At 41.1% G+C, this 14,937-nt stretch overlaps 2 protein-coding genes across 4 annotated transcripts; one reads left to right on the plus strand and one right to left on the minus strand.

Moving 5' to 3' along the window:
- Positions 1-3,573: 3,573 nt before the first annotated feature.
- On the minus strand, positions 3,574-6,066 carry LOC105441665. Of its 2 annotated transcripts, none has more exons than XM_030983168.1 (3): positions 5,824-6,066; positions 4,448-4,714; positions 3,574-3,949 (listed from the first exon to the last, which is right to left on the minus strand). In XM_030983168.1, exons 1-3 carry the CDS (start codon positions 6,037-6,039, stop codon positions 3,719-3,721), a joined length of 714 nt encoding a protein of 237 aa, XP_030839028.1. In that variant the 5' UTR covers positions 6,040-6,066; the 3' UTR covers positions 3,574-3,718. The 2 variants fall into 2 exon arrangements, with proteins under 2 accessions (XP_030839028.1, XP_030839029.1); XM_030983169.1 differs by having other exon boundaries at positions 5,653-6,064.
- Positions 6,067-6,629: 563 nt separating this feature from the next.
- LOC105446121 lies at positions 6,630-12,875 on the plus strand. 2 transcript variants are annotated; one of them, XM_030983167.1, is made up of 2 exons: positions 6,630-6,820; positions 7,905-12,875. In XM_030983167.1, exon 2 carries the CDS (start codon positions 7,990-7,992, stop codon positions 11,695-11,697), a length of 3,708 nt encoding a protein of 1,235 aa, XP_030839027.1. In that variant the 5' UTR covers positions 6,630-6,820; positions 7,905-7,989; the 3' UTR covers positions 11,698-12,875. The 2 variants fall into 2 exon arrangements, with proteins under 2 accessions (XP_030839027.1, XP_030839026.1); XM_030983166.1 differs by having other exon boundaries at positions 6,630-6,738.
- The last annotated feature ends 2,062 nt before the right edge of the window (positions 12,876-14,937 follow it).

Genomic DNA, 14,937 nt, shown 5'->3' on the forward strand with positions numbered 1-14,937 from the left:
ATATAAATAAAAAATGTTTTTACATGTTTATATATATTGGGGTGTTAATGTAAGTTATTATCATTATTTTTAAGATTAAATGGCAAAGGTTTGGAGGTAATCAGTCTTTTCAAATTGGCTGCACAACTCAAAATACAAATAAATGACGTCATCACACAGCCTGGTTGCATCTGACGTCATGAAATAGGCGTGGTCTATCGCGATCGCCTGGCTTTGGCTAGTCTTGTATCCATCCCAAACGTCGAATTTATTGAAAAAAATCATAATATCGGTTCTATTTAGTTACATATGGATTTGTACGATGCCAAAGGCCTCACATGATTCTAAAGTGTGAAATTAGGCTAAATCTATCAGATGTTTGTGGATTGGAAATGTCAATCACTAGAATCAGCTCTCCACATGTTGTGAGGTTGGCACAGTTTCGCCGTGTCTTATTTTGTGCAGGGAGATGGGAGTGCCGTGGTGAGTCACACGCAAAGTACGTACATTGCCATGACATTGACATGACATTGACATTACGTGTTTGTCAACAGTGGGATATAAAAGCTCTGATATGGGTCAAGGCGGATTCGGGGGAGGGGGGGGGGGGGGGGTGTGACGGGGGCGGGCGGACAGACGGGCTACCACAACCCAACATTTAGGGGGGAGGTGCCCCAACACTACGCATAACAGCCCCTTGCCCCCACCTCCCTGAAAAAAAGTTTAAAAAGTTATTAAAAAAAAGAAAATAATTCCAAATCATGGTTTATTGAAAACATTATTTTTTTTTATATATATGGCCGCCCCCTCGGAGTGCGTCCTCGTCGCAGCGGCTGGATACTGCTGCAACATTTAGAACTTTCCATGCAGAAGAAATTATAAATAAAAAAAATTGCAAAGTAACTAAAGCTCCGAGATTTTTTGGTGTTGGATGTTCTTTTTCTGTCTTCGCCAAATACTTTTTTTTGGGGGGGGGGCAGGCACAATAGTAGATACCCTATGTAACGGAAAATTTTAAACAAAAAATAATTTTGCTCAAAACAGACTGAAACTGAGGTTGTGGCCTCTCTTTATGGCCGCTATATAAGCATCTAGTGACAGCGGCCCCGTCCTTATTCGAGTCCAAGCTTCTTCTTTTTTTAAATTTTATGTAGGCCTATAAACACGCATGTTTTTGTTTAATTTTTTTTTCAACACTGCTGCACCCCCCCCCCCCCCCACACACAACCACATACAACCAAACAAACTCCCAAAACTAATAGTACATGTAGGCCAGTATTAACGTTATCATTTACAGCTTATTCATTTTCATTTTTCATTTCATTTATTTTCATATTTCTCATGTTACATTTACATTTCATACATTGTGATGAAATTACAATAAAGATACATATGTAAATAACATAAAGGTAAGTGGTCAATATAGAGTACTGATTTAACTGAGAGAAATATGATGGGACCTACATGAAAGCAAGCTTGTAGTGCTGTAGGCCCCTGTGAGATAATTTGTAGTAATAAATGGAGAACGGATATAAATAATGACCAATCAATATAAAATTAATAAATAAAAGTGAAAGAAAAAGAAACTAGCAGTGGTGTTGTTGATATCTTCTTTCCTTTTCTTACGATAGACAAGTGCACTAAATTATTTTGTACAGGATGCTCAAAAACAATGTTAATTGGACCCCTTTATATTGTTTTTTTTTTCTGAGGCCCATGTCTATCTCCCTCTTGCATGTTCTTTCTCTCTCAAATTACATGTAAATCCAGCGAGGCTGAAAGTGGGGGTCAGAGTGGAAAGGGGGCACTTTCGCTGAAGAAAGCTCTTCCGACAACACCCATTGACAAGAGCATATTATTTGTATGCAGGGCAGCGGCGGATCCAGGATTTGAAAATAGGGGGGCGCAGCCTAAAATGAGTGGTTTAAAAAAAAATAGGGCCCCCTGTATCCGCCACTGCAGGGGAAGGGGTTATCGGACACGTCTCATAATATATATATTGCTTTTTATGTCTAAAATGGACATTTTTATTATTTGTTTTTTCTACACTGTTCGTCAGGAAGGTCGAATAATTTATTTTGCGTTTACTCATCACCCACAAACCCTTAATCATCGGATCGGATTTTTTAATAATAAGATTCATCACGGTAAACCATGCAAATGGGTCGGGGCAGAGGAGATGGCCCACATGACATATCAAAAATGTAAATGGACGACCTACAGGCCTAAAACAAAACGAGTTTCATAAAAATGAATAAAATCAATTTGAACCCCAGTCAAATATAACTTTGACCCTTCCCCTAGACAATAGACCTACATGTAATTAACCCTGTAACCTGAACCCAGATCTAACTTTAAGATCAATCACAATCCTACAGCTCAAAGTCGTTTCCTGGGAATAGGACTGAGGGGGCCTTGACCCGGCCCCCCCCCCAAGTCAACAAAAAACGGACCCCAAAAAGGGGGGGGGGAAGCAGAAATGAGTATTGTAGGGCTGGGCAAACATTTTTTATTGTGTGTGTGTTTTTAAATAAAATTATACCCCTGGAAGGGTTGGAAGAAAGTCTGAGATAGTCAGGACCCCGAAGTGTGAAATCAGGGATAAACGCATCAACAAAATTAAAATCAGAGCAATACGATGTTGCTGGAGCAAGAAAATATTTCCCACCCTTATGACAACAGTACATTATTTTTTTATTTGACTATATATTTTTCTCATCAATAAAGATTTTGTTGTGCAAAATAATGTCAATTTTTTTTTCTTTTCTAAAAGGCCTTATATGTGAAAATAAGCCAAAGTGCTTCGTAAATTCTAAATCGAATTCTTTACTTTCATTTGAGAAATAGACTACTCGGAGTTCAATTGCGAGTAGTCTCCAAAATAGCGTTTGGAAAAATATATCAAGATTCAGTTGAATTAGTAACCGTACACGTGATGTATTATCTAAATCGATGCATGGGTTTTTGCCGGTTGCAACGACATCTGAACGCGAGGTATTATTAACGTCTATATTTTGATTAAACCTACAATTATAGAATTCACAAAAGGCCCGTAGTCTACCAAATATTTGTTAGACTGAACACATACATTACGAAGCATGCTAAACGTATAAATATAGCCATTATTTTGAGAAAAACGCATTTTTTCATAAAAATGTTTCGAATCGTTGACGTATTGTACGAAATGCGTAAAAATTCATGAATATTCATAGTGCATGCATTTTAAGACACCAGAATTTGTAGGCTAGCGCAGATAATCGTTCATGAATATTTATGGATGACAACGAAAGCCGACTTGTCTCTCCCTCTCCCCCTCTCTCTAACTTCTTTGCTCATATCTCTCTCCCTCTCTCTCTCTCTCTCTCTCACACAGTTCTTTGCTTATATCTCTCTCCCCCTCGATCTCTCGACAGTCACTCCTTCGCCATCTCTCTCTCTCTCTCTCTCTCTCTCCCCTCTCTCCCTCTCTAACTCCTTTGTTCATCTCTCTCTCTCTCTCTTTCTCTGTCTCTCTCTCTCTCTCTCTCCATTCTGACCTAATAAATGTTTTCAAGCATACAAATGTACAAATAAAATAAATTCGTTCGATGGATCTAAAGTTATTTATCTATTTAACATTTATTTATTCATCATAATTATCCTCATGTTGTAGTATAGCGAATTGTAATGTATTACAATCATACCAATAACATTGACAGAAAGCTTATACATTTTCCTTAAGAATTATATGAATTAAGAATCACTGGCTGCAAACTTCGGCGACCGCAGCTGTCAGGCGCGGCATCCCAGTGCAGTCGCTAAGGTGAACACCATCGTATGCCCACAGCCTGAGCTCCTGCACTGGGAACCTATCCGTGAGATCCACCCAGGAGGCACCTTCTTCCCTTGCAGACCTCTGAAATGCTGCGTTGAAGCTGGGGACGACATACCCTAGGCCATCCAGTCGAGGAAGAATGGAGATCGCCACCACCTGACGTTTAAACGTAAAATAAAATTGAAAATGAAAGTTAATCTGATATAAATACAAACAAAATAAACTCTACACATTGAACCCAGGGGCGTCGACCCTGGGGTACATTGGTGGCAGTTGCCCCACCAATAATTAAACCGGGGGGCAAAGGTATCATTTAAGACCCCCCCCCCCCCCAATAATTCATGATGGATGCGTGAATAAAGTAATGAATAGTTTTTCCCTTTCTCTCGTTACTCTTTCTTCTTCGTTTCCTCTAATTCATCTCTCTCTTAACCCCCCTGATTGAGCAGTTTTGTATGCCTGTCATCAACGGTACCCCCCCCCGTACACACACACACACACACACATATTGAAAAGGGTTATTCTTTTCTGGTTTAAAAAAATATATATATATTTGGCCGAAAGCTTGCTGTCGAAATAAAGGACAAGCGGAGAGCTACGTTTCGACTCATTTTGCTGTTTTATTTTAATAAATTATAATGACATTTCCATTACCTCACACGTCTTTCGTGCTATCCTGAGAAGGTGACGAAACTCCATTTCCGCTTCCTCGACTGGTTGGCGAAGGTTGTTCGTCCCCGCTTCAACGACGATCAGATCGGGTCTGCAAGGGAAGACGAAGGACTTGAACTCCAGTTCAATATGTCCACACGTGCCTCCTGGAGTGGAGCTCACTATGAACTGCCATCTAGGGTGGGTGGGCAAGGGTACAGCCTCTTGCACCACCCCCCTCAGCTGCGAGTCGCCGAAGATGCATGCCAGCTGTACAAGGAAAACAGAAATAGAACAAAGATTAGTGCATTGTGACAACTAGTATAGGTCCTACAATCGTAATAATTAATTTCCTCTTTAATGCAGGCGCTAGAGGATTTGAGAAGAAAAAAAAATACTGCTTGTATTGTTTCTGGAAAGTATTATTAGAAAGAAAAAAAAAATCAACTTTTTGTGCTATACAAATTAATGTGGCATGCTAAGTGTTAATGGGTTATCCTCGCCCTTTTCTCATCAATAACAATTTGTTATCGCGGTGTATAACGTAACAGATTACTGTCAAATTATCTTTCTCTTAGTAATACTAGTACGAAATTCTAAATCGAATTATTTTCTTTCATTTTTGTCATCGGTCTGTCTTTTAGCCCGTACGGTGTCGTCATACCATATGAAATACATGAATATAAATTGATAGGGGGTGGGAGAGATGAAGGGGAGGGGAAAGTTTGGCCTAAAGTAAATAAAAACGAGAGGGATGCAGGGAGAGAAAGAGAGGAAGACAGATCTTGTATCTTAGGATCTTATATCAATATTTACGACAAAGAATAATCTTTCATTATTCTTTGAATCAATATTCTTTGATTTCAAAGAATTGTCATGGTAGGCCTACGGACTACTTTCAATTTTTGTTTAAGTTTAAGTTTTTATTGATTATAAACGATCAAAATATAAACAGGTCATCAGTAAATATTGATAAAAAGTTGGGAGAAAAAGGAATAAAAGGACAAGAAAATGATGATTCATACAAGCAGTACTAAGCCGCACAGAAACTTTTTTTTTTTTTTTTAATTATATGTTTTATCGTTTCAAATCAAATAGAATCACAAAATTTACAAATAATTAGAAGTCATTACAAACAAAAGGAAAAAAAAGAGGTGACAAGAACCACTATTCATTAAAAAAAAACATAATATAAAAGAGAGAACCACCATGATTAAGTAATGTCCAGGAAAGCACAGCTCCAGTAACCATGGTAACACTCATATGGGCAAGAGGCTCCCCCATGCATTCAAGGATCTCCAAGCCAGCCGCACAGAAACATGAAACAGCGTGTAACTACAAAATTGTCAATGTAAAATGTCTGCAGAAACGACACTCGCCTTTCTTATCCTGTCAATCGGCTTGCAGAACATTTTGTTCTGCTTGCCAGAGGGCCCTAGCTTGCTCCAGACCTGGGCCCTTCCCCTCCTGCCTGTTCCATGGGTCGCCATATTATGAGCAGTCTGAGAAAGCAAGAGTAGTGAAGAAGTAATCTCTGCACCGATGTAACGTAGTCGATGCGTTGACTGTATGCTTTCTTGAAAATAAAGTAGCATGCGTGATTAAAGCGCACATTATTTTTCTATCCGCCCCCTTCCTATATTGAACAATGCTGGATCCGTCCCTGCCCCCCCCCCCCCTCCCCCCAAAGAAAGGTCACCATGACGACTGTATAGGCCTACTTTTTTTTGTAAGATGTTTTATTCTGTCATGTACTTAAAAGTTAATAGGCCATGCATTGTACTAGCCCGTCCATGTTGCTAATCCCCAGCTAATCCCCTGTGCCAGCCTAATTTGCTTTGTCGCTCCTTTGTGTGTGTATTTATGCACGAACGTGTACTTGGCATGCGATTACGTGAGTGTGCATGCCATGGGACGTTAAGAGTTAAGTACATTTCCGAGAAAAGTGCACACAGATGCGCTATCGAGAGTCACGGTATATACTCCATGCGATATACTGCGAGTTGCCTAGGCCAATGATGGCCGAGAAGATTGCGCAATGTACCGCGCCGGTCTGGCAGGAAGGTGCCAATTGCGGTGAGGGGTTTTCATGGACCAGTAGATCTGAGATTATATTATCCAAAAAAAAGAAGAGATGAGTATGAATTTACAAATAGTACCAAAATATAGAAGAAAAAAAGAAAGAAATAAAGTGAAAGGCGTAAATATTCTAAAAAAGAATGAAACGCCGATAATACCAAACAACAACAACAACAACAACTCCATCTACCTCTTTTAGACTTCGCGTCGAACAGGTATGTACCGTCGTATCAAAGACTGTGCTTATTTTGGACTAAACATCAGAATTTAAGATTTTTAAACATTGTCTTAATGAAGGTAGGCCCTATATTACATATGCAGACATCCCAACCATTCTGCTTTGGGCTGAAAATGTCTGCTTTTTGGTTATTTTCCTTATTTTTAGTTCACCCTCAACATCCCTTTGTATAAATTTGTGCTTGTGCGTGCGTGCGTGTGTGTAAGCGTGAATGTGTGCTATATCTTATATGCGGCTTGTGTGAATGAATGCATGTGTACTGTTACTTGTACATACATTGTATACACCAGTTTACAGTTGTGTGCGCCATTTTAAACAAAGCCAATGACCTAGAGGTCATGTATTTATGCGTAAATTAAGATTGCGCCCATGCAAATTATTATGATATCACTGCCTGCGTGCTGCAATCTTAATTTACGCATAAATACCAGAGGTCAGAGGTCAGTGGCCCCGGAACAGGGCCTATGTACACACACACAATTTTTTTTTATTGAACTCACCAAAAACCAGACCCCCTCATACTTGTCCACAAGTAGGCCTATGACTCCTATCTGTAATATATCAGGGGAAAATCTTGTGGGTTGAACTAATCCCTCATTTTTCACGCATTGTTCTTGAGTCGACTATGTGCAGTTCATGTTTTTTTAATGTGTTGAAAAGTGCGTTGCCATGGTAACGGCCTATTATTGCAACAAATCCGTAAAGTCTTGCAGATCAAACTATTTCTTCATTTTTCGAGCAATAGGGGGCCTACCCATTAAATGTGGCACACACAATGTGGGCGGGATATTAAAGGGAAATTCCTGTTGTGGTCGTGAGATTGAATTGTGGAAAAATCTGTTTCAAAGTGATTGGGAAATGTTGATTACAATTCACCTAAGAACTGTTGTATGCTGTGAGGTTTTTGAATCATTTGAAGAAATTAGCTCAATTCTGCTGAGAGTCACATGGACTGCACACTGAAATGCATGTATGGGACTATACAAAATGTTAGGCCTGAACATTTCAGCTGTTTTTTTTTTTTTTTTTGTCATATTGAGGGCACTGAAGAGCAGTGGACCTGTTTACTGTAATATTCTTCCAAAAACACATGAAAATAATTTGAAAACACATAGTAATTTGTGTTTACCTGTCCCACTACAGGAGTTTCCCTTTACACCATAAACTGCGAAGTGGTATTTCTAGTTTCACAGTGATCTTCATCATCAAAAAGAAAGCCTAAAGCGACATGGATCCTGGAGCGGGGTTGAGTAATTTGCAGCAGCAGGTAAGTACCGCCGATAGTGAGCAAAAGGAGAGTATTGGGGCATGTTGTGATGCGTTAGGAATAGTAAAGAATGTTTTGGTTGACATCGTGTGTGACAGGGAAGTGAAGTGGACGAAGTTGAATGCAGTAAGTCTGGTGAATGGTGTGCTCGTGGAGTTGACAAAGTGGTTGAAGAAAGAGAGGAAAAATGTAAGGGTAATTTATAAGCTGGTGCATGCACTGTTTGATGTAGACGAGCTGAGCGATGACCAGCAAAGGAATATGCAGAGAAGAGTCGAGACGGTGTTTGCCAACGAGTCGAGGATGAGGAAACGTCTGAAGACCGCGATTGCCAGAAAAGGTGCAAATCAGCAAGACATGCAGGATGAGCTGAATACATTTGAGAGAACACTGTTCAACTTTCGACCACAAGTTCGAGAACGTCAAGAAGAGAGCGCAGATGTTGGTGATGACGCGGCAACTACGACTGTTGCTGCCACTAGTGCCAGAGATGATGAACTTGAAAGCCTACAAGAGAAGCTAGAGTGTGTTACAGACAACTTTCGATCTCAGCGTGGAATAGTGGGTTCATCTGCGAAGAAACTACGTCGTGTGAAAAAGAAAAATAAACAGCTAAAAGACCAGAAGGAGCACGCGGTTGCAGCCTTAGCTGCTATGACGACACAATGTGAAAACGCAAAGGCGAATGTGCAAGAGCGTCAGAAAGAGATCCGGAACGCAAGGAAAAACAAGAAACAATTATTGAAGGTGAGGAAGGAATTAATGAACGCTAAAAAGGACGCTAAACAGAGTTTGAAAGTGAAGGAAGACCCCAGTGATAGGGAGGCGGTTGTAAAGCGGTTGAAGAAGAAGTTGCGAGCGGCTAAAAACAGCCATAAAATAACACAAAAAGGGCTCAGAAAGAGTGAGAAACAGCTAAAGCGTAGCAAGTCACATCTTGACACCTTGAGACGGAAGAAGAAGGAGTTCTACAGAAACATCCGTGAAAAGAAAGAAGTGGGAAAAAAAGCGGGAGAAGAGAAGAAAGCGACATCTAGTTTGATAGCTGATTTGCGGAAAGAATTGAAAGAACTGAAGAGTGAGTTGGGTGTTGATGTCGAAGAGAGACCAACGACTTTCAAATCTAAACAAACGTACACTGCTAGTATAAGAGAGGTTTATCAGGACTTGATGGTAAAGCATGGGGTGAGCTCCACAACATGCGAGGGTGTTGTTAGGACTGTTCTGGAGGGGCTAACAGACATACCCATGGATGATGTAAAACTCCCCAAAACGACATCCGCATGCACCATAATGCTGGAAGGACGCAAGCTCGCCCAAGTTCAAGTTGCAAGAGCTCTAGCAGAAGGCAAGGACTTGACTGTGGCAAGTGACGCAACAACCAAATTTGGACACCACTATTCTTCTTATGATGTCTACAAGGAATCAGATGACGGCAGCGGACCATCAGCCATGACGATTGGAATGAGAGAGAGCGAAGGTGGGACTGCTCAAATAGCGCTGGATACATTGCTGAGCATATTGCAGGAAGTCAGCGACATGCCAGGGTCAACGCACACAGTGCAGAAGATGATTGCAAACATCAAGAACACAATGAGTGATCGCCATATAGCCGAGAAAAAATTCAACAACCTCCTGAAGGAGTACAGAGAGTCTATTCTGCCGAACATTGTTGAAGGATGGGCTGACATGAACAATGAAGAACAGGCAAAGTTTGCTAGTATGAACGATTTCTACTGTGGACTTCACTATTTGGTAGGGCTTGCCGATTATTCCAGTACTGCTCTTCAGACATGGGAGCGTATGATTTTTGGTGATGATAAAGTTGGTGCAGAGACAGTGCCTGGAGTCCATGTAGAGAGTGGGTGCGGTACCGTGCGTTTGGTGCGCACGATATGCAAGGCAGTACAGGACCGTGGGTGCGAGAAGGCAGGTAAACCCCTCCAATTCCGATCTTTCTTGCGGACAAAAGGGATCACATCTGTTCCTCTTGCTCCTTTCAAGGGGAACAGATTTAACATCATCTTCCACAACGGTGCCGGCGTTTTCTTTCTCGCCAAAGAATTGAAAGAATTCTTCCAGGAACATGCGGAGGGCAATCAACTGCTAAAGGCGGTGAATGCAGACCTTGGCGTCAATCAGTTTCTCGCAGCCGTACGTGCGCTCGGTCTAATTGACAAGTTGGTGACTGGCCCACTGTGGCAAGTCATAAACGAGCCAGGTCACATTGCTACCATGAACGAGCATTACACATCGATGCTTTCCTGCTTTGAAAGGTGGTCTGATGACTCCAGTGAGTTCATGCGCGGTGAAGATGTTCTGTTCGAAGGCAAACATGACCCTTCAGACCCCATCTTCACTGCACTGGTCACCCCAAATCCTGAGCTTGATCCTATGACCAAGCAGGTACTGGAAGTGCTCTTCCTGACATACTGTCAGGTAACCGAAAAAATGTTGGAAGATCACCTGCCTTCTGGAAAGCACTCTGAAATGGGAGAAGAGAAAGTGAAGGAGACAAAGAGTGTGCCGAAAACGAATGTAGGAGTAGAGCGGGACTTCGGTATGCTTGATAGATTGATGCGGTTGAAGCCATCTGCTGGTATGATGTTCGTAGAGAGCATCATTATGGGTGTGCGGAATAAGACAAGCGAATGGCGAAAGGGTCTCCATGTAACTGACAGAGAAAAGTTGATGGAGTATGCGAGAAAAAGCGTCAAGGCTCAGAGAGATGAGTATGCCGAGAGAGTGAAGCAGTTGTGGGATGAAAGAGCGGCGAAAAGGAAAAGTCAACAGGAGAAGGCTGAGGAACGCGAAGTGAAAAAATGTGTGAGAAGTGAAAGTGTGTATGTGACCGTGGTAGAGAAATGTGGAGGAATATGGATGTCGGAAAATGAGGTGCATGAAAGACTGCAAGGAGAGAGTGAGAAGAAGTGTAGTGAAATGCTGCAAGCGCAGCTTCAAGCGAGGAGGCATGTGTTTCGTGAGGCAAATGTACAAGGAAGGCTGAATGTCAGTGCAAAAGGTAAGAAGAAGAGTGTGCAAGAATTGAAAGAGTGCCTTCTCGAAATAATACGGGTTGCAAGTGAACGAAGCGAGCGAGAGGAGGATAGAGCAGAAGCGGAGTATGCGAGTATGTGTGCATCCGAAGAGAAAGTGGCCGAATATCGCGGACGGGTAGAAGAGAAACGGAGTAAAGTCAAGAGTCGAGCAAAAAAGAAGGCTGTGGAGAAGGACAGAGTGAAGTATGACGAGTTAGTCGGGAAAATAGTGGATCACCTAACTGAGGGAGAAGGGGGGCAAGAAGAGCGGCATCGGGCCATTATCACAAGTAGAACAAGGAAGGGCCTAAAACTTAGTTACGATAGTGAACCTCGGGCTTCGTATGAGTACACTAGGAAACAAATAGAGGATGACCTGGATAATGGGGACTTAAAGATACCCAAATTGAGCATAAGAGACATTGTGGGGAGGGACATAAATCACAGGTTCGAGGTTGATGACGAGTTGATTTGGTACAGAGGGTATATTGATTCTGTGACTCGAGGGCAAGAGTGCATAGTACTCTATAACCCACTAGGAGAGGAAGGGTATGAGCTAGAAAGTTCATGGGAAGGGCCAATTCTCGAAGACTATGAGAATAATGATGTAAGATTTGTTAGGGAAATTTAATTAATTTCTTTATTTGGCAAGACATTAATCTACATCCGTCACACTCGACCCAGGTGAAGTAAATGGGTACCGGTAGGAAGAAATTCCTTGAATGCTGTGTGCGCCTTATCAGGGTAGCCTAGCTAAGCCGGGTAATAATGACAATAAGCGCCTTGAGCACTCTGCAGAGTGGATACGTGCGCTATATAAATTGCTTTATTATTATTATTATTATTATTATTATTATTTATTTGTTAATTTACCAATAGCATAAAAGGGTTCCGGTGGCGTACTTTCACTTAATGGGAGGGGGGGGGGGGCCTATAATATGTTTTTTTTTAAATAGTATATTTCACCGTTAGGTCCTGCGGGCTGGGGTGGTGGTTGCGTGGTCGAGAGGAAGAAAGTGTGTGTAGTTGTGGCAGAGAGCTTTCGCCATTCGTTTTTCGTCTTATTCTGTTAAAGCTGGTGTATTTATATTGATCTGTTATGAAACACTCCAACTCTACAAAAGCATAGTGACCGTTACACCAATTTTTTACGCGTTGAATCTTTGTGAAAATTTGAATTTGACTGGTAGATCAGATTGAGCGCGATCTCTATCGGCAATGATATAATTTCCCTTATAAAAAGAAAAAACTTCCGAAAAATGATTTCATAGATTTAGCTAATGTATGTCAGAAAGGCATACACGAAGATATTATCCTGAAATTTTCCTCCACTTCCGTGCCTGTGAAGTTGTTTTATGTCAAAAATAACAAAAATACTCATTTTCCGGGACCCCGACTTTTGATATAAGACATTTTTATCGTAATACTATACACATTTTGATTTATAATGCTTTTTAGATCTCATTTATCTAGTGATATGTGTTTTATCATATAACCTTTCATTATATCTTACAATAAATTCACTCTTTGAAAGTCTGTATTTTCAGATTTACCAAAACTATATCCCAGCTAAGATAGGTTATGGGGTGTGATCGAGAGGACAAAAGTGCTTTATGTTCGTTGGAGAGAGAGAGAGAGCTTGTTTTCATTTTGGGATAGTCTTTTAAAGATAGGTTATGGGGTGTGATCGAGAGGACAAAAGTGCTTTATGATCGTTGGAGAGAGAGAGCCCAAGTTACTTCCAATTACAGTTTCCTCGAACCTGTCATTTTTGTTTTATATTCAACCCTAACTGCACGAAAAAAAGAAAGAAAAAAAAAAAAAAAAAATGGTGTATACCATTTTGTTTTGCCATTTGTACTTGAATGCACATATTTATCATTTAATTGTCTACAGCACCCTTACATTGATTCATGGTTTATTTATGTCCATGTTCGTGTCGTGGTTCTGCAATAAAACAAATTAATTGTTCACAATAATTGTCTGTTTCAGTTATTTACTGCAGGGGCCACAGAACCGGGGAGGAGTTGGGAGTGCCCATTCCCTCCTCCTCCACATGCACCCAAAATATTCAAAGTTCTGTGGCCCCTGTTCAGGAACTAACTCCCGCCTGATCCTACGGGATAATAAAGGGGCCTGGGCAGGGCCTTGGGGGCAGTTCCCAATGGCGCTCAACCAGGGTTGTGTGTTTGTGGTGGTTTTTATTTCAGAACTGTGTGTGAAAATCAAAGATTTTTTATTTGACACGCCCTCTTCAACGATGTAGGTCAGATAGAAATGATGAATATTCATGCCATTGCTAATCCTGATCCCTGTCTAGCTTGATACTTATTAATGGATGCCCAAGAAAATTTCGGACCAATCGGTGCTCAGATAAATTTGGACCAATAGCCCCCCCCCCCACTCTCTCTCTTTCTCATTTGCTCACCTCTCCTCCCTCTCTCTCTCTCTCTCTCTCTCTCACACACACTCCTTAGCTCATCTCCCGCCCCCCCTCATTCTTCTCATGATCTTTTTGTTTATCTGCTCCCCCTTTCTGGCCCATTAGATATTTGTACGCTGCAAACAGACACAAATGAAAATATATTTATTTCATGGATATCAAGTTGTTGTTTTTCGGAGCTTCTGTTACTACTGCAATCATTTTTTTATTCCTGTTTTCTTTATTCTGCATGGAAATTAAATGTTGCAGTAGCATCCGGCCGCCGCGACGTGGACGCACTCCGAGTAGGCAGCCATATGAATCACCATGTTTAATGAATAAGAGTAATACGAATAACGAGAAAATAAATAAAGAAAAAAAGGTCCTGAAACTAAATTTTTATAATAAACAATGATTTAGAATGATTTTTTTGGGGGGTGGTTGTGTGCCCCCAAGAACAAACGCCGTGCTTAACGTAAGTTCTTGCGGGCACACCTCCAACAAACGAGGACCTCTGATCCTTCGGCCATACTCAATGATCTGACCGAAGGATACAGATTCTTAAAAAGAAACCTCGCACAGTCGGGGCAGAGCAGATGCCGGCAAGACATGACCAGGCCGCATGGCCTGGGCATCTTGCCGGCATCTGCCCAGCCTCGACATTGCGAGCAAACGCGCTCACCTACTGGCACTTTGGTTAATTTTGCTCTGGACATGGCGATTCAACTTGTGAAACAAACTAAACGTAGGCTACGTCGTATGTACGTTTGAAAACAAAACGGGTTTCATAAAATAACGCCAGGGCACACATTTGTCTTTAGCCTTTAATAATAACTTTTATACTAAGAGAATAGGCCTACACTCACACACAAATTCTCGGCAAAAATGCATTACGCTGTGGCCTTAACATCTTCCCAATCATCATTTTACCACCTAATAGCATATAGTTTTTATCATGATTTTACTTTTACCTTTATTTATGATGACCCAGTTTATTTCGTTATTTTTAATTGTATTGAGGAGGCGATAAACGCGGAGTGGTGGATTTGGGCCCGCGTGACGGTCGAGAACACACCTGACTTCATATATTATTAAGTAAGTTCCTTTTTTTTCATTGTCATTACAATACTTTTTGTTGTTGTTGTTGTTGCAAAATATTATCCAAATATCGGGAAATTGAGGCTCAAAGTAGATCAAAAATGCGGATGTACATTCATATCTACCGGAGATTATCAGTACATTCATATCTACCGGAGATTATCAGTACATTCATATCAACAGTAGACTACCATTCCAAAAACATCCCATCAAAGCTTTGATTCGATTTCTTACTTGCTAGAAGAAAATAACAAATTGTGTTGACTTGGACGACGGGATCAAGACTATGCAACCGCTCGAACTCGACGTGACCTTTTAGTCATACGCGCTCGGATTACAGGCTCAGATCGT

The sequence above is a fragment of the Strongylocentrotus purpuratus genome, unplaced genomic scaffold, assembly GCF_000002235.5.
Source record: "Strongylocentrotus purpuratus isolate Spur 01 unplaced genomic scaffold, Spur_5.0 spur5_scaffold_13, whole genome shotgun sequence".
Lineage (NCBI taxonomy): Eukaryota > Metazoa > Echinodermata > Echinoidea > Camarodonta > Strongylocentrotidae > Strongylocentrotus > Strongylocentrotus purpuratus.

Coding starts and splice junctions, on each gene's coding strand:
- LOC105441665 (XM_030983168.1), bottom strand. CDS start 6,039: ATGCTACTTTATTTTCAAGAAAGCATACAGTCAACGCATCGACTACGT. Junction 4,715..5,823: donor CGATTGACAGGATAAGAAAG/GCGAGTGTCGTT, acceptor TTCCTTGTACAG/CTGGCATGCATCTTCGGCGA. Junction 3,950..4,447: donor TAGCACGAAAGACGTGTGAG/GTAATGGAAATG, acceptor TTTAAACGTCAG/GTGGTGGCGATCTCCATTCT.
- LOC105446121 (XM_030983167.1), top strand. CDS start 7,990: ATGGATCCTGGAGCGGGGTTGAGTAATTTGCAGCAGCAGGTAAGTACC.